Source organism: Oncorhynchus mykiss, chromosome 20 (genome assembly GCF_013265735.2).
Source record: "Oncorhynchus mykiss isolate Arlee chromosome 20, USDA_OmykA_1.1, whole genome shotgun sequence".
In the NCBI taxonomy this organism is placed as follows: Eukaryota; Metazoa; Chordata; class Actinopteri; order Salmoniformes; family Salmonidae; genus Oncorhynchus; species Oncorhynchus mykiss.
Genome location: NC_048584.1, coordinates 34594793 through 34614201, shown reverse-complemented (window position 1 = coordinate 34614201; position 19409 = coordinate 34594793). Strand labels below are relative to the sequence as shown.

Genomic DNA, 19409 nt, shown 5'->3' with positions numbered 1-19409 from the left:
TTTAATACATGACGGTCAGTCAATACGGAAAATTTCAAGAACTTTGAAAGTTTCTTCAAGTGCAGTTGCAAAAACCATCAAGCACTATGATGAAACTGGCTCTCATAAGGACTGCCACAGGAAAGGAAGACTCAGAGTTACCTCTGCTGCAGAGGATAAGTTCATTAGAGTTACAAGCCTCAGGAATTGCAGCCCAAATAAATGCTTCACAGAGTTCAAGTAACAGACACATCTCAACATCAACTGTTCAGAGGACACTGCGTGAATCAGGCCTTGATGGTTGAATTTCTGCAAAGAAACCACTACTAAAGGACACCAATAATAAGAAGAGACTTACTTGGGCCAAGAAACATGAACAATGGACATTAGACTTGTGGAAATCTATCCTTTGGTCTGATGAGTCCAAATTTGAGATTTTTTGTTCAACCTCTGTATCATTTGTTTATCAACAGGACAATGACCCAACACACCCTCAGGCAGTGTAAGGGACGATTTGACCAAAAACGATAGTGATGGGAGTGCTGCATCAGAAGACCTGGCTTCCACAATCCCCCGACCTCAACCCAATTGAGATGGTTTAGGATGAGTTGGACTGCAGAGTGAAGGAAAAGCAGCCAACAAGTGCTCAGTCCCTCAAGACTGTCAGAAAAGCATTCCAGGTGAAGCTGGTTGAGATAATGCCAAGAGTGTGCAAAGCTGTCATCAAGGCAAAGGGTGGCTACTTGGAAGAATCTAAAATATAAATTATATTTTTATTGGTTTAATACTTTTTTGGTTACTACATGATTCCATATGTGTTATTTCGTAGTTTTGATGTCGTCACTACTATTCTATAATGTAGAAAAGAGTAAAATGAAATAAAAACCCTTGAATGAGTAGGTGTATCTAAACTTTTGACTTGTACTGTATGCTGGGAGTGTGTGACTTGCTGCTTTTAGGGTGTGACAGAGGTGAGGGTACCACTTTCTTTTAATGTTATGACGTTTGATCAAATAAAACATTTGGGTACATCTCAATAGCATAAAGTGGCTTCTTCATTTCCTTCACCTGCACTGAACAGGTAAAGCTAATTCCTAGTAGAAGGGAGAGATCCACCATATTGCTTTAACCAGTCTTGTTTTTCCAAGTTGTGAGAAGAGAAGATGCCAATTCAGACAATATTGAGATGTACCTTAACTTTCTCTTTCATAACAATAACACCCCCTACATGGTACAGTCGGGCGGGAATCAGGATCACTCTAGGATGGAAAATATGCTAATCAAGGAAGGATGATACTTTTTGTGTGGCCCATGTACCAGCCTACAACAAAATCATTAAAGCAGAAAGCTAAAAACGTCTGTGATAAGTGTGCTGATATAGTGTAGAATAGTTAGTCACGTGGTGTATTGACGTCACGCCCACACACTGTTGTAAGTGACTTTCTCGCTACACACAGTCGTCTGCACGTCGTCGAAATGGCTGCATTTCTGCGATCCCTCAAATTTCCACGTTGTGTTGTCCGTTTTTCTGACCGTGATCTGTAGACCCTTTCCTGAAAACGTTTACGGACAACAGAAGAGCTTACAGATAAGCCATAATGGTAGCTCAATGTCGTTTGTTTTTTAGGCTAATCCTTGCACACGGCTACTTGTTGTCGAGCTAGCTAGCTAACGTTAGCTAGGAAGTATGGTCACTCACGCCTACTGCTGGTGGTTGCATGACGTGTCCCGTAGTCGTAAACATGCATGTAAAACATGTCACCTTTTAACTAGGCAAGTCAGTTAAGAATAACTTCTTATTTACAATGACGGCCTAACCCAGACGATGCTGGGCCAATTGTGCGCTGCCCAATAGGACTCCCAATCACGGCCGGTTGTGATACAGCCTGGAATCTAACCAGGGTCTGTAGTGACGCCTCGAGAACTGAGATGCAGTGCTTTAGACCGCTGCGCCACTCGGAAGTCCCACAATGATACGAACTAGTTAACGTTTGCTAACTAGGTAGCTACTGGTAGTTAATGTATTGGTACATTAAAAATGACCAGCTGTCAAAAGATGAGTAGACAAGCTAACTGTCTGAAAAGTACATTCAGGCGATGTGGCGTGCTAAACCATGCTTGCTTCCTGTTCGTCACATGTTTAGGTAAAGTTAAGTTAGTGCCTTGCCGGGAAGAGGCAAAAGCCAATGCAGTTCGTCTCCTGTTAGCTATGTGTTCTACTTAACGTGTGCACATTGTGCATGCTACACCTCAAAGTAACTTCAACCGTGATCCCATCCTCCTTGAATATTTGTTGTGCTTGTCTTTCTGTCCAACCACATTACTCCCATAAACAAAGCTTGAATTTGGTTAATGACTTAAATATTTGCTGATTTATTTCAACCCTATTTGTTAGACATTTGTTTGTGATTCTCTGCCATGTTTATGCCTAGTTATTTTAACAAAACATTTTTTTTCTGCCCAGGCTGAAAGCGTTATCAACTCTCTTGGCATTGTAGAAGATCAAGATGGAGAGAATGGAAGTACTGATGATGCAAACCTCCACGTAAGATTACTTATTTTGACAGAATATTTTGTATTGTTATTTATTTAGCCATTATTTAACTAGGCAAGTCAGTTAAGAACAACTTCTTATTTACAATGACGAGCTACCCCGGCCAAACCCTAACCCAGATGATGCTGGGCCATTTGTGCGCTGCCCTATGGGACTCCCAATCACGGCCGGCTCCGCCACTTGGGAACCCCACAATACAAAGTCTACACAATTATTGTTACGTCTCAGGATTGTGTGATAATGAAGTCTTTAAATGTATTGACTTAAAAAAAAAATTATAATAATGATAGCAGCCATGCACTCAGTTATGATTAACAGAGCTGACACAATGGAGTGTTGTAGCTCATGCTTTGTCATTTTGTGTTTGTACACATTAAAGTCTTAAAAGGCACCAGGTGTATTTTTTTTGGTTGGCTGAAGATTATGCTCACTTGCCCTGAGAAATTTTACAAGCTTTTTACATGCAGAAGTGCTATATTATATTGGCTGCTATTCACCTACACATAGGGGAGGAATCAGAAAGATCAGTACTGGAGTTCTTTGTGTTTTGGTTGTTCTCAGTAAAAAAAAAAAAATGATCAAGCAGGTCTTAACTTGCCGGATTTCCATCAATTGTCAGTATTTTACTTAAACAATGGGCAGGAACTAGAAAGATCTGTTTTAGGCTACTGGAATGCTTTCTTGTTTTCACCTGCCCACTGGGGTAACCTCAGAGCAGGCTAAATTTACTAGACTACTCACTACTTGACCCAGGCAACAAGAAAACGCTTCATGTCAGTCACTTGTACATCATTGTCCATATGTCTAGGTGGAGCTGAATGTGTTCAGGGCCCAGTGGATGTCTGAACTGAAGCCCAACTCTGCGTCCAATGGGGGGAACCGAGGACTGTCGTCAAGAGCTGCAGACTTGAAAAGAAAACAGGAACTGGCCCGGGAGGAAAAAGTCAGCCATTTTGTTTCAGCCATTTAGAATAGTAGTTTTACAACCGATTTGACTGCATGCTAATAGTTGTCTTCACTATCGTTACCATATTTTGTTTCTTTGTCTTAGGCCAGAGAGTTGTTCCTTAAAGCTGTTGAGGAAGAAGAGAATGGAGCTGTTTATGAAGGTATGCATGTCTGTGAGACAAGTTGGGGAAAGCAAAATAGCACTCACTTTTGAAAATTAATATTTTGTCTCAGTATGGTTAAAATTATTGACCTTTTAAAGGGATGGTTCACCCAATTACAAAGTGACACATTGGTTTCCTTGCCCTCTAAGCAGTCTATGGACAAGGTATGACAGCAATCCATGCTTTGAGTTAGTTTAGTAATGTTTTAGCATTTGTGGCAAAACTCATTCAAGTCATGGAACTGATAGAATTTTTTTTGTGTGTCATGTCTAAAGGAGTCCCTTGATGGATTCTATAGGGCTTGACTACAGGTAGGGGCCTCAGTCACTCACTGCTTTCTTTGTGATGTGCTAATTATCAAAGTATGTATCTAAAATTGATTGTGAAGCTCAACAAAGTATCTTATTGATGATTTATAAAATGATGCAGCAAAAATACTAATATCAGTACCATGACTTGAATGGGATTCTTGTGTGACTGTAGTTGGGATTGGGAATAATGGTTTTACATAAAAGCACAGCTAAACCCTTTTCCTGCCCTAATTTACAGCAATTAAGTACTATCGCAGGGCAATGCAGATTGTGCCTGACATTGAGTTCAAAATCAACTACAGTCGTTCCCCTGATCCAGATGGCGGGTAAGTCTTTTTATCTTAATACTTTGGCAATTTGTAACACAACATTGAATACTGTACACATTGAAAGTGTGCGCCATCTGAACTCATTGTCACTCCTCTTTTCCATACAAGTCCTACCATGTGTGACACTGCATATCTGTTTCCTAGCAATGAGAATGACATGGATGGTGAAATAGAGGATCTATTGGCCTACTTCCATCAGCAGCTCACTCTGCAAGACAACTCTCTGAAGATATGTGTTCCTGAGGTGGATATAGCTCAGATGCACATCTCAGGTAGGGAGAGCTCAGGCAATAATAATATATGCCATTTAGCAGATGACTTTATCCAAAGCAACTTAGTCATGCGTACATACATTTTACGAATGGGTGGTACCGGGAATCGAACCCACTACCCTGGCATTACTAGTGCCATGCTCTACCAACTGAGCTACAAAGACCACCACAATTCAGGTCCAATGACAGAAGACATGAATAACATGTAAAAAGTAATGTTGGCAACTCCCATAATATGCTCCCACAGTGGTTTATTAAGACACACGGGTAAGTCTTCAGTGTTTCAATCCCACTGGGATCTTGGTCAGGATGGAAACGTCTCAATAAACCGCTGTCTGGAAGCATATTAGATTGGCACTACTCTATTATTATACTGTATTTACGGTCTGGTTTCTGTCCCCAGCCCTGCCCCCAGAGGTCTTGATGTACATCTTCCGTTGGGTTGTGTCCCGTGATCTGGACCTGCGTGCCCTGGAGCAGCTCTCCTTAGTCTGTAGAGGCTTCTACATTTGTGCTAGGTCAGACCATAGACTATACAAATCCATCATATTTTTAATGAACATGGCTTGGATTCGTTTTAATTCATGCCAGTGCTGTGAATGACTGGTCCTTACACTGGATCAAAACAGGCTCCTAAATGACGTATTGTTTTTTCAAATGGAACAGAGCTGATTATTTCCCCTCGGTGTCGATATTTCCTCAGGGACCCAGAGATTTGGCGTTCGGCCTGTCTGAGAGCGTGGGGCCGGAGCTGTACCAAACTGGTGCCCTTCAACTCCTGGAGGGAGATGTTTCTTGAGAGGCCACGTGTGCGCTTTGATGGTAAACATTTAAGGAACATTAGTTATTTATCTTTCTTAGAGAAAGAAAATACCAATGCACAGTTGGCATGTCTAGCTGCATAGCTAAAACTAGATTGAATTGACCAAATAAAACAATCTGTGGTTTTTCAATGTTGATTTTGAAGGTGTTTACATCAGCAAGACGGCATACATCCGTCAGGGAGAGGAGTCCCTTGATGGATTCTATAGGGCTTGGCACCAAGTGGAGTACTACAGGTAGGGTCCTCAGTCAGTCACTGGTTTCCTTGTTGTGATATGCTAATGCTCTGTCATGCAGTCAGATAAGACTAGGTGTACTGTTTGTGTCCCCAGATATCTGCGTTTTTTCCCTGATGGCCAAGTCATGATGCTGACCACACCTGAGGACCCACTGGTGACTGTTCCCCGTCTACGTAGCAGGAACACCAGGTATTTAGAACACAACATACACTCCAGACTTGGATGACAGTGTAACATTTCAGGGCAATAATAGTTTGTTTTTTGTCAGAACGATTTGATTTGTAACATTAATGGCTTTAATTTTCCCTTTACACAGGGTGGAGTCCATTATGTGTGGTCATTATCGTCTGTCGCAGGACACAGACAATCAAACCAAAGTCTTTGTTGTTGTCTCCAAGAGAAAAGAAGAGGTGATAACAGCATTGGACAGGGATAACTTGATGTGGAAAGTTATTAGCATATTTTCCATTCCTGTTATAACTTAAACCCAACAAGACAGGCAGTTTCCTCACACATTAACTGGGTCAACTGGTGCAGTGCAGGACACACAATACAAAGAGAAAATTACAAATGACCAAATTGTTAACACTTCAGACTTCTTAGACCCGTGTCATCGTCCACAGATGATTGAAGAGTGATTTGGCTGTCCAGTTCTGACTCCCTGTGTGTTTGTTCTCTTGACAGAAGGTGGCAGAGTACCAGAGAATCTCTCGGTTCTGCCGGCGGAACCCAGCGGCGCCCGAGACAGAACACAGCTTTCACGTGGGACTGCAGTTGTCCTCCGGGGGGCGCCAGAGCTTCAACAAGCTGAATTGGATCCACCATTCCTGCCACATCACCTACAGGTAATACACTGGTTATCCAGGGTTTGAATGCTGTCCAAATCAAGTCTATGAATGTCATTGCAAGAGAAAAATGATTGGGGACATAAAATGTTATATTAATGTTTACTTTTTCCTGCAGATCCACCGGCGAGACAGTTGTCACTGCCTTCGACTTGGACCAGATGTACGCATCCTTTTACTTTGCGCGCGTGAAGAGCTACACAGCATTTTCTGAACGCCCATTGTAGGGCAGCCGAGACAGAGTTTACACATCACCTAGACTAAATGCATAACTCTCTTCCTGTTGGTTTGTGGCTGAAATGTTTTTTAATGAATGTATGTATGTATACCAATCAACTGCATCTGCTTCTAATCTTATGGTGTGAGTGGGTCACATAGCCATTCTGTTTTTGGCTGTCACAGAAAACAAAAATCATTCCTTCTTTTAAAGACTGGAGCGATGTCCAGAATGATGACATAAAATGGCATTAGTAGGATGTTTTTCACCTGTTCCCAACAATTAATGTTTTCACATTTTTGTTAATTCTGTAGTAAGCTATTTTCTCCCATCTGGGAGATCAACCGGAATAAACACGTGGGAACTACGTAGTTGTTTTTCTTGTCAGATTTAGGATGAGAGGGGACACACTCTACAGTAGTGTACTAAGCATTGCATTTGACTGCTCAACGCATTTGGGATAAAATATTACACTATAAATTGAAGTTTTGAATTAAATTACATTTTTCGGTGGTTGTAGCTGCTTGGTGCAGTGAAAACATGTGGCCTACTTTGGTACAGGAGTTCACTAGCTTTTACAATCGAGGAAATGGAATCCGTGCAGCCAACTGAAATGTAAACCGTGCTGTCATCTGTGACTATAAAGCGTAAAGCGTGCACACACACACCAACAACCAAAACACAACTCTGATAGAGTTCTTACACAACCCCAATCATAATACAACACTGCCCCATACCCAACACAATAAAAAAATCCCAGGCACACATAATCCACCTATTACATATTCTAGGAACCCAGGGCTGAAAAGCTGAAACGGATTAGAAAAATATTTGATCTTCTACATTAAATTTGTATCGGATTACAAAATATGATGATTGGAAGCTTGCTGCGTTGCATCACTACCTTATCGTATTAAAGATTCTATTTAGCAACATTTATCTAAATTCAATGCAAAAATGCAATTTAAAATTAGCTTTCCTCTCATGATAATGGTGAAATCTGATCTTTCACATGACCTTTGATAGTTGTCTAGGTGTCATGTTAGGGTGTGTCCTCATAAGCATTGTCATAATACTGTCATGTTTTCATGCTCTTCAAGGTCATGATTATAACCCATGGATCAAAGTCTGTGGATTGAAAACAGAGTATTTTCCCATTTAATACTTTTGTTCACCAACCAGGGAAAATGAACATACAACAGAGGAAGAAATCATCAGAGATTGGTGAAATGATTACTTATGGGGTGCATAACTGAACACACACTTTAAAATTATTTATATCTATAATATAAATAAGCTTACTGTAAAATAGCTGGCTTAATAAGAAGCGAGAGATACTGTAGCTAGGGAATATCCGTGTAAGTGATAATTGCAATGTGTCCTGAGGGTGATGATGCTAATGAGGAAGCAGCAATGGCTGTGACTTGATCAGAGTGCTCCATCTAGATTCTAGAATGATGCCTGAAATACACCATGGGAGATCCAGATGAAGCATGAATGCTTTTATTAATTCCAATCTCAGTGACATTACAAATGCAACAGCTTCGAGGCTGGCTTCACTTGCATTGTTAGAAAGCTGAGTACATTTCTACAGATTACTGTGGATACAAATCTGATTTTGCAGTCTATTCACAGATTGTGAGGACATAATAATGTTGTGTCCTGCTGTTTCTCTCTCAAAACGGCATTCATCTGACCACATTTCAACAGTTGATGACATAATTCATCTGACCACATTTACAAAAGTTGATTACATCATTCATCTGACCACATTTCAAAAGTTGATGACATCATTCATCTGACCTCATTTCAACAGTTGATGACATCATTCATCTGACCACATTTACAACAGTTGATGACATCATTCATCTGACCACATTTCAAAGGACACCCAGAACTACATCATTCATCCAGCCACATTTCAACAGTAGATTACATCCTTCAGTTGATTTAGGTTGCGTTTAAATTGGTCTTTTGACCAATCATATCAGATCTTTTCACATCAGATCTACTTCTGAGCTGATCTGATTGGTCAAAAGACCAATTAGTGAAGAAAAAAATCTGCATTGGACCGTATGTGTAAACCCAGCCATAGATAAGCACTTTAAAAGGCTTTCAAAGCGAGACACATCTCTACAACAGAAGTTGGCGATTTGGCCCCTGTATTTCATAATTAAGGCATACATGGACTATAATACAATTCCATAACGAAGGGAACAAGTTAAACATATAGGTAGCAACATCTATTAAGGCAACGCTTTGGAGAAAACACAATAGTCACATCATGGCTTGATGTAACTTTTATCCTGATTCAATCTAATGAGGGAAACACTAGTGTAAGAGGGAGGAATGGGTTTAAAACACAGCACATATATTTAAACTATATTAAATATGATACAGAGTTTAAGTTTGGTTTATAATTGTATTAATTGTTTTCCGCATTCCATGGAGATGAGGTTGAAATTCTCAGCACATATAACAGTAAAATGGTGACTTTGGGTTCAGAGAGATAATGAGAATATATGTCATATAACAATAAGCCATTTGGCAGACGCTGTTATACAAAGTGATTTACAGTCATGTATGCATACATTAATATCATATGGGGCTGAATTCTGAGGGCTGAGTAGACACATGTAACTATTTCAACACACTTCATCTATTTTTAACACAATCCATGACACTATCAGTGTGATTTTAGCTTTTTGTTGTATAATGTGTTGCAATAAAGTAGGAAATAAATATTCCAACTGGGAAAAGATTAGATAGAAACTAAATTGCTACTGTAGAGGAATAGTCACGGACACCCAGAACTAAAATCGCACAATTGCGTCAGATGCTCGATTTATGTTACCTGCATCTGTCCACAAGAGATTAGGGCTCTCATAAAATGTCCTTGTATGTAAACTATTGCTACAACAACAGCATTATCTAAAGCAAGACCTAAAATAAAACTGAATTTATAGTATTTCTTGTTCACATAAAATATTGTTCTGATCAGTGCCATTTGACGGACAAATACCTTTCAAACCTGTTTGACTGATACAGACAATAGACAAATCTATTATTGCAACTGGTTTTAAACTAAACTTTACAATGCAAACGATGAAGGTGAACCTCTCTAAAGTTACTCAGTGGACACATTTGACTCCGACAGCCTTGTCTCTATGCAAGGGAAACCCCAAAATAGATTTTTGTCCTGATTTGTCCAATCAGGACACAATCTAGCATGTAGACAAGTGCATATGTTGTGAATTAAAACATGGAAAAACATTGTTATTTCTGTATGGGTCAAGGTTGCTTAATAAAGCGATGTCCCACCAGACATTATCAAAAATCTTGTGCAGCATTAAAAGGAAGTGGGTATCTGGGGCTGTTCTGTACTGTGCTCCCTCTGCTATCCTTGTTACTTAACTGTAAATAACTTAGATTCAATATGAAGAGTAACAGACAGCGGTGTGCAAAACGAATCTCTTTCAGATTAACATTGCTTTTCTTATATTGTGAATAAACTAGCTATGCTCTTCTAATACATTTCTTCATAAGAAATCCTACATCGCTCCTAGCAATATTACATACATAGTAGATATGCACAAAAGTTAGGATTGTGAGGTTATTCAAGCTTCAGTCCGCCCGCACTTTCCTGTGTGTAATGGTTTCCGTGGGTGTCACCCCATTCGCATGGCCATTCAGGGAATCAACAGAGCCATTCTGGTGATACGCCTTCTTTTGGGAAACACGGTGTTTCTTGTAAGTCTAAAAACAGAGGGAAGAAGTCAACACAAATCTGAAGAACACTACTGTAGACAATGCACGGTTTTATTTAACCCCGTCACCACCAGTGTAAAATACTTAACACCATAATGAATTGAAATAATGTCTAATTAATGCAAGAGTTTTACATTTGCTCACCTGAATGTAGAAGTTTGAGAAAAGGGCAATAAGCGAGGCCATATAGAATATTTGGAAAAACAGCCAGCCTCTGGGGAAACCACATGGCCAAATGACTGCACAGATGGTCTGGGACATGGTCAAAAAGAATTGAATCTATAGAGGAATGAGACAAAAATGTAATTAATTGTTTGTAAACTAAGTCAACATCAATGCACACATGCACGCACACACAGTATGCATAAATAAATCCCATTGATCCAATGGCCTACAGAATACCTTAAATGGATGGGGGAAATATTGCACTTTCAATCTATACCAATGGTTCATGTTTTTGTTTCATCTCCTTGGGCCTTTGTCACATTCACTAAAACCCTGAGATTGGCTGAGCTATACACTGGATGACACAGGAGGTTGGTGGCACCTTAATTGGGGAGAACAGGCTTGTTGGAATGACCGGAGTGGAATGGTATCAAATACAGTGTTCCATTTGCTCCGTTCCGGACATTATGAGCCGTTCTCCCCTCGGCAGCCTCCACTATGGTTGATAACTATGGATGTGAAATTACATCTCTGAGGTTTGAAACAGGGACATGCAGGCTCACCAGCTGGCCTTGTGTGATATATCTCTTCCACCATAGATAGGGCCGTATGGCCGGGACAGCAGAGAGCCCATAGTAAGAGTACATCAGGACATGGATGAAGCTGTTGAGGGAGGCACCAAAGTAGGCTGAGGAAGAGACAGGAGAGAGGGGGTGGATGAATCATCTAGAGTACCGTAGCAGGGTCAGAGACATCAGTGAAATACAAAATTACAATTCTTGCTGTTTTATAATAGTAAGAAATAGCCGTGTCAATGGCATACAGTAGAAAGCAGCTGAGGTGTTCATTCTCAGAGAGTCCACTGTAAAACACAGAGAGCTGTAAGACATAGGTCAGTGTCCTGTTCTAGGACACAGTGTGCCACACTGTCAGTGTAAAGCAATTAGGAGGTGAGTGTATGGTATATCACTGAAAAAATGCATGCTGTGCAGTCCTGAAATAGCAGTAGGTTCAATTCACACTTAATTTCTTTACCATTTAATTTCTTTACCACACGGATCAAATTCATTTGAAAATATCTCAGTCACAGAATCAATTCAAGACAAACATGTCATCTATAACACCTGCATAGCTACTTAAAAAGATAACATACAGTACACTCTTCGGGGGAAAAAAAGGTGCTTTCTAGAACCTAAAAGGGTTATTTGGCTGTCCCCATAGGATAATCATTTGAAGAGCCCTTATTGGTTCCAGGTAAAAACCCTTTTGGGTTCCATGAAAAACTTGTCCAGAGGGTTCTGTGGCTCAGTACCGGTACCACCTGTATATAGCCTCGTTATTGTTATGTCATTTTCTTGTGTTACTTCTTGATTTGATTCAAAAAAAAATTAAACTTTAGTTTATTTAGTAAATAAAAGTATATTTATTCAACTGCATTGTTGGTTAAGGGCTTGTAAGTAAGCATTTCACAGTAAGGTGAAATGCCTGTTGTATTCGGCGCAGCCCCCTCCTGTACTCCCTGTTCACCCATGACCGTGTGGCCATGCACGCCTCCAACTCAATCATCAAGTTTGCAGATGACACTATAGCGGTAGTCCTTATTACCAACAACGACGAGACGGCCTACAGGCAGGAGGTGAGGGCCCTCGGAGTGTGGTGTCAGGAATATAAGCTCTCACGCAACGTCAACAAAACAAAGGAGGGCCTCCCGGGTGGCGCAGTGGTCTAGGGCACTGCATCGCAGCGCTAGCTGTGCCACCAGAGACCCTTGGTTCGCGCCCAGGCTCTGTCGCAGCCAGGCCGAGACCGGGAGGTCCGTGGGGCGACGCACAATTGGCCTAGCGTTGGGTTTGGCCGGTAGGGATATCCTTGTCTCATCGAGCACCAGCGACTGTGGCGGCGTCAATGTGGATTGGGGATGCTACCTCTGCTGTTTCCTGAAGTCCACGATCATCTCCTTTGTTTAATTACTTAAAAATCATACAATGTGATTTTCTGGATTTTTGTTTTAGATTCCGTCTATCACAGTTGAAGTGATAAAAATTACAGACCTCTACATGCTTTGTAAGTAGGAAAACTTGCAAACTTCTCCCCACTGCAGATACTTGTGTACCTGTTTCCTCCAGCATCTTCACAAGGTCCTTTGCTGTTGTTCTGGGATTGATTTGCACTTTTCGCACAAAAGTACCTTCATCTCTAGGGGGCAGAACGTGCATCCTTCCTGAGCGGTATGACGGCTGCGTGGTCCCATGGTGTTTATACTCGCGTACTATTGTTTGTCCCAAGGATGAACCAGACTTGTGGAGGTCTACAATTTTTTTCTGAGGTCTTGGCTGATTTCCTTTGATTTTTCCATGATGTCAAGCAAGGAGGCACTGAGTTTTAAGGTAGGCCTTGAAATACATCCACTGGTACACCTCCAATTGACTCAAATGATGTCAATTAGCTTATCAGAAGCTTCTAAGGCCATGACATAATTTTCTGGAATTTTCCAAGCTGTTTAAAGGCACAGTCAACTTAGTGTATGTAAACTTCTGACCCACTGAAATTGTGATAGATTATTTCACTTATAAATCACTGTGTCTGCAAACAATTGTTGGAAAAATTACTTGTGTCATGCACAAAGTAGATGTCTTAACCGACTTGCCAAAACTGTAATTTGTTAACAAGGAATTTGTGGAGTGGTTGAAAAACGAGTTTTAATGACTCCAACCTAAGTGTACTTCCGACTTCAACTGTATATACTGTATTCTTTACCATCTACTGCATCTTGCCTATGCCACACGGCCATCCATATATTTATATGTACATATTCTTATTCATTCCTTTACATTTGTGTGTATAAGGTAGTCCTTGTGAATTTGTTAGATTACTTGTTAGATATCACTGCACTGCCGGAACTATAAGCACAAGCATTTCGCTACACTCGCATTAACATCTGCTAACCATGTGTAAGTGACCAATAAAATTTGATTTGATTTGAAAACACTCAGTGGCCACAGTGTTGAGGATAGCAAGGGAATTTTGAGTTAAAACACTCACAGTGACCACAGGGCACCCAGTTCATGACGAACCACCAGATGTTGAGCATGCTAGCGTGGTGGTAGATGTGCAGAAAAGTGATCTGATGGTTGTTCTTCCGTAGGATGAAGAAGAAGGTGTCCATAAACTCTATGACCTTGGAGAAGTAGTACCACCACAGCACATTTATGATCTGAGACGAGAAAAAAATATAAGAAGAGGAGTCAAGCTTTCAAGCAATACAATGTATTTTCTAGTAGTTCCCTTTCCTGCAAGGACATACTCAATGTTCCTCCTGAGAGGCATACATCAGCAGATTTGTATTTTACCTAATGAGGACTGGCCAGTGCAAATAATTTGACCAAAAAGGTTACATGTTCTGAGAGACAAAGATGATCATCTGCACATACAGGCCTATGAAATATCTATTAAGGACAAAGTGAAAAATAAGTTAATTCACTTCTGCAACAGCAGGGACTCTTATACATGTTTTAATCAGAGCAGAACTGCAATCCAATCGCACATTTCAGTGAGAACAAGTTTCCTCTCAGTGTTCAATGTTCCCAAGGGACATTACAGAGAGTAACTACTGATGACACAGCAGTACAGATTAAATAGACTGGCTGTCTGACTCTGTGGCTTATCTGTTAGGATTTGCAGGTACTGTCTGACATAAATTGTACCAATAGAATTGGTAGCCACCATGACAAAAATAGCTGGAGAGAACAAAGTACATATTGATCTGGAAATATCATAAAGGGAATGAGTGACAGGGTGAAGTCCAGCTGGTGTCTGGTGACGATGCATTTGTTACCCCATTTCCAGTCCATATTTTGAACCTAACACAGATTGTTTTATATAAAATTCTATATAAGTGAACAGAGGGGTGACATATTGAGTAAGACCATCTTACCTTGGTATCTGTTTCTCCCGCACTGTGTGTGTCTTGGCAGTAGAAGTTATAACCCCCTTGCCACACAGCAGACACCATCTGGAGACAGACCACAAGGTGATGTAGAAACACAGACTGCCATGTCTTTGACATCTTCAAACAACTTGAATCACCCAAATACTGCACTACCCTTGTAATATCAAATGTATATCATTATTGTACTGCAAGTGTCACAAGATCCACATTTTAAATCACCTGCAACATCAATTTGCTTTCTCCCACCCAAAAGCTGATTGTAAAACTGTTTACATTGGCATTTAGGATGCTAGCTTCACATACTTGCTGCAGGAGTGGAAGTAGTGGACAATATTATATCCCAGAGTCTGTCCTCTCCATTTAGCCTCCTTAACCGGCGATAATATCATTATTCTTTTTGTTGCCACTGCAACATTGGGTCCCTGTATTTGTTTGTTATTGAGCAGGCCAGTGATGTCACCGTTTTTAAATAGAGCCCTTGTTCACACGTTTCATCTAATTTGGGATAGCTATGGAAATAGCTCTGCCTTTATCCACCACTGCCTTGAATAACTGACAAAAACAAGGAGTTAAATGTAAAGCATCTAAAGACATAACAAGATTCAGGTTCAGCCTCAAGTGTTTTGTGCTCAATATGACATCAAACTCAGAGCAGAACCCATGGTCAGAATTGCCCCCCTGGTTATGTTCTACTGAAAAAAACATGGTTCTGAGGAATATTAAGCTTTCCCACAGGATTTTAGTGCATTTGGCTCGAGACAGGACCCATTCCAGAACAGGATGGTAAAAAAAGCAGTGCAAAGCAGGGATCTAATTACGTTGATGACTTCGAGACATACAGTGTCATTATCCGATGATTGTGGCACCAGGAGAGTGACTGCCCTGCATGTGCCCATGGGGATGAAAGCAGAACAAGGACAGGCCTGGGATTGGCAGATGTGGTGCGCCACTGAACTGGGTAATCCCGAAACATGCAGAGGACTCATTGAAAAACAACCCAAAAGTCTCTACAGAGAGAGTGTCTAATCATTCAACAATACTACTGTCATTGTCATGCCTTTTGTTGTTTTAAATGTGCTGCTGCATTGACATTTTTACTGTGTTTTAACAGCACGATTATCAACAACAATATGCTGCAGGCTGGGCTATGTCCCTTAAGTTATAATGCACTATTTATTACTAATACACTACTACTAAATCGTCTTTATTCATATTATGTAGCTCAAAACAAAGTGTCACAAGATCCAAATGTCCATCTAGATTTGGGCGGAACAGGGCTGATTCGTGATATTAGCGAAGACGCAGTTTCCTGCAGAAAAACCTGTTTTAATTAGCTTAAGATCCAGCGCATTCCAATCGATAATTGCCTATCTAAAAGGCAGAGTGAGCTCAGGATCTGTTTCTAAACCTAAAGCCTTTATTGTGGCCAGCTTGCATCCCACAGTAACTTCAGGAACCTACAAACCCCAGGCCTATGCCCTTGATTATTTTGCTATTCAGTGTGGCTATTTAAAACACACGTTAAATCAACCCACACCAATAACATTTTTAAAATGCAATTTATATACATGGGATAACAGCAAGCAACTGCTTTGTACTTCAATTGGAATCGTGTGGCATTGATTTACGAGGGCTAAAAGTTCACCCCAAAGCAGGGGTAGAGTCAGAACGGGCGAGTTTAATGATTTACACAGCATGGGCACAGCCAATCTTTTGAGGGGTTATGCAATGCAGACCGAATTGAGCCCATTTGGCCAGGGTGGTGAGAACAGACAAGACTTTAGACTTACAGGTGTGTGGAGAAGACTTTGTCCCTCGGGATCCGTATAACTAGCTCATGACATTTAGATAATGTCATATTACACTATATATATATATATATATATATATATATATATATATATATATATATTACACTATGTTGACATATTTACTACCACAACTGATTACACTACAGAAAGCATTGGCAGCTCACTCTCTCTCCAGTCTCATTACGCTATACAATAATTAGTGATAATGCTATCAACTACTAGCCTAGATATCCACTGAGGATACAGACAGTTCATCAGTATATACTGTCAACAGTTTCAGAATTAGACGTTGCAACTTCAAACATTCTAATAATAGTAGCAGGTTTTCAGAAAACAATTGAGGGTTGTGTTGAGGTTGGGTGAGAGATTTGTTTGTGTTAACAACGATCCTGTCAGAGACCAGCTGTGCCCCACTCACTCCCCCACAGCACTGTGTCCCGGGGTGGCATCAGTGCAAGACGCCATTTGTGTCTAATCCGAATCAAAGATCACAGTTTCCCTCATCCTCACAGAGTCCTTTAGCCACTTCTAGCAGTCACCCGATCCTCTCACTTCCCCTCATCTGCCAGCAGTGTTGCACTGCGATGATACCAACACCACCTTCAGGTGCAGCCTGCCTACCTCATAGAACATATAGAAAGATAATAGAGTGAGGGCCAGATTGTAGAGCACCAGGAGGCCCTGGCAAGACACCGGCTGTCTGTGTCTCATGTACTTGGGCCCCAGCCATACGATCAGCAAGTACATGAGTGTTAGTGCAAAGGTTGGAGGGTAGTTGTCTAGCAGCAGCCATCCCTGTACCCGTTCATCTGAAATACATAGACAGACAACAGCCTGGTATTACAACATACAGTAGAATGTTCCCTTTTTTTCAGAACCTTATTCCCATATTTACTGTATCCCCTGAACCAGTGCGACAGCACTGAGCGTAGAGAGGGGCACAGATGTAGGATCTTAATTTGACCTATGTTGTTCACAGCAAAATAATCCTGCATTAACAGGATTTCAAGATTTAGTATATAATGTTGCTTGATCGGTGGTTAGGCTATTAGCTGGCCATAAGTAGGCTACATGAAAAGTGCAATAGTGTTTATATAACCGTGTGTTAGTGTGGGTTTTCAGTGAAATTCTGTAAATCACAAAGCTCATCAGCAACAGAAAACTGATCAAATTAAGATCCTACATCTGTAGCTACACTGCAGGGCAGGCATATTGCTTGGAGAGGGCAAGAGAACACAACACAGTTTGAGTGAGAATTGGCAGTGACTACCGAAGCATGTTTGTTTAACTCCTGGAAAGGTTATGCTAGAATCATGGAGATGCAAAAAAATCTGGTGCATTCCACTGGAAGACCATGTATTAACACATAAGGCAAACATTTTGTGAGGAGATATATGGTGATAAATCATTTTATGTCAATAGTCCATAACTAAGCATTTATTCATATGATAATTATTATACTGTAATTTAATCTACAGTAATGCAACAGTAATAACACTTACCTCTGGGACCCATCCATGAGTCTATGTACGTGTTAAGTTTATGATTAAAAGCCTCCATTTCTAACCTGAATAGACAGATGAGAGAGTACCTACAGTCACACATTGCAGCTTATCACCAGAGCCATAGTTACATTATACACTCTGATAGACTGAAATGTATGGTAAACTACTACCACTTAGGTAAGGGATCAACTAGATTCAGCCGGGGGACGATTTGTTCTTGAGCGGATGGACAGGGGGTCGGAAAACATAATTGCAAATAATTTGCCAACTGTAAATTGACCGCAAGGAGCCCTAATGGATATAATATTTCCAAAATTAAAATCACTTGGATCTGATTTGCTGGTGTTTTTACAGTATTTTATGTCCAACAATAAAATAATTAAAAAATATATATATTATTACAAGTCATCACTCACAATATCTATATATTTTTTTGCTCAGAAACTTGGGGGGCTAAATAAAATCACGCACAGAAATACAAACATAAACATTTACATTATTCTATTGACCCAGATCATCTCTGGGTCAATAGAGGTCAATTACTTCTCTCTTTATTGTGAGTGATGACTTGTAGTTATAACTGACTTGTCTTAAAATAGTGTCCTTTGATCAGATCTAACCAGCACATAAACATGTCGTTAAAGTTTTCTAATAAAAACTGCAAAAAAAAGAGAGAGAGAGAGCATCATAGCCAAATAGCGCTACAATTTATTATATATAGCAGGAAAGTTAGATAGCTCATGGCTGCTGTGCTGGATCAGGATGCAGGCTACACTAGGCTACTGTCCAAGTTTAGTCTTGTAGACAAATCCTATATTATAATTATGTCTTTAGCGAAATGTATCATGTCTAAATCATTAGCCCAACTCTTATCGCACACACATCGCAAACAACAATCGCAATCGTTCGCGTCACAGAGGTCACCGATTCAGGATCAATTGTTTTACATAGCCTACATACATGATCTAGCTAGCGAGACATGAACTAGTATGACATCGCTGCTAAAAGTAGATCAAATATACTGCTATCAAGTATATCAATTATGTATGCTTAATACTGTTATAGCATTTCCACAACTAAAAAAAAAAATAAAAAATAAGACTATCTTATTTCCAACCACATTCTAGCTCATAAAACGTACCTCTGGAGGATGCGTAATCTTGCCTGCCCAGGTCCCAAAGCACAAACGTGCAGCCTCGTCGGTCAGTGGAAGCAGCGGGAGAAACACAAGAACTCAGTCTATATGGCAAATTGTCCTGAGCGTCATAAGTGACGAGATCTAGCTATTAGGCTATCATCTTCAGATGGTAGATAATTGGCTATCAGACACCCGAATGGCCTACCTCATTGGCAGTGATCATCACACAGAATGTGATTTGACCGTTTGCTGATGTTGGCGTCCCACTTAAACTAGGTTTCCATTCCATTGGCGACAGATTTTCATGTGAATATTTTACAACCGGCATAAACAAAATATGGGCATTTTCCTACCAATTGTTTTTCCACCAAACCGACTTGTTGCAAATAAAAA

General features: G+C 40.4%; 2 protein-coding genes across 2 annotated transcripts; one reads left to right on the top strand and one right to left on the bottom strand.

Moving 5' to 3' along the window:
- Positions 1-1384: 1384 nt before the first annotated feature.
- On the top strand, positions 1385-7047 carry fbxo9 (F-box protein 9). The gene is made up of 13 exons (XM_021576500.2): positions 1385-1580; positions 2444-2524; positions 3342-3476; positions 3585-3642; positions 4195-4282; positions 4430-4557; positions 4961-5075; positions 5261-5379; positions 5525-5615; positions 5712-5807; positions 5935-6028; positions 6303-6463; positions 6582-7047. Exons 1-13 carry the CDS (start codon positions 1578-1580, stop codon positions 6688-6690), a joined length of 1278 nt encoding a protein of 425 aa, XP_021432175.1. The 5' UTR covers positions 1385-1577; the 3' UTR covers positions 6691-7047.
- A 1051-nt stretch (positions 7048-8098) lies between these two features.
- elovl5 (ELOVL fatty acid elongase 5) lies at positions 8099-19245 on the bottom strand. The gene is made up of 8 exons (XM_036956241.1): positions 19020-19245; positions 17876-17940; positions 16995-17182; positions 14548-14625; positions 13656-13827; positions 11177-11301; positions 10593-10727; positions 8099-10436 (listed from the first exon to the last, which is right to left on the bottom strand). Exons 2-8 carry the CDS (start codon positions 17931-17933, stop codon positions 10305-10307), a joined length of 888 nt encoding a protein of 295 aa, XP_036812136.1. The 5' UTR covers positions 17934-17940; positions 19020-19245; the 3' UTR covers positions 8099-10304.
- Between the last annotated feature and the right edge of the window lie 164 nt (positions 19246-19409).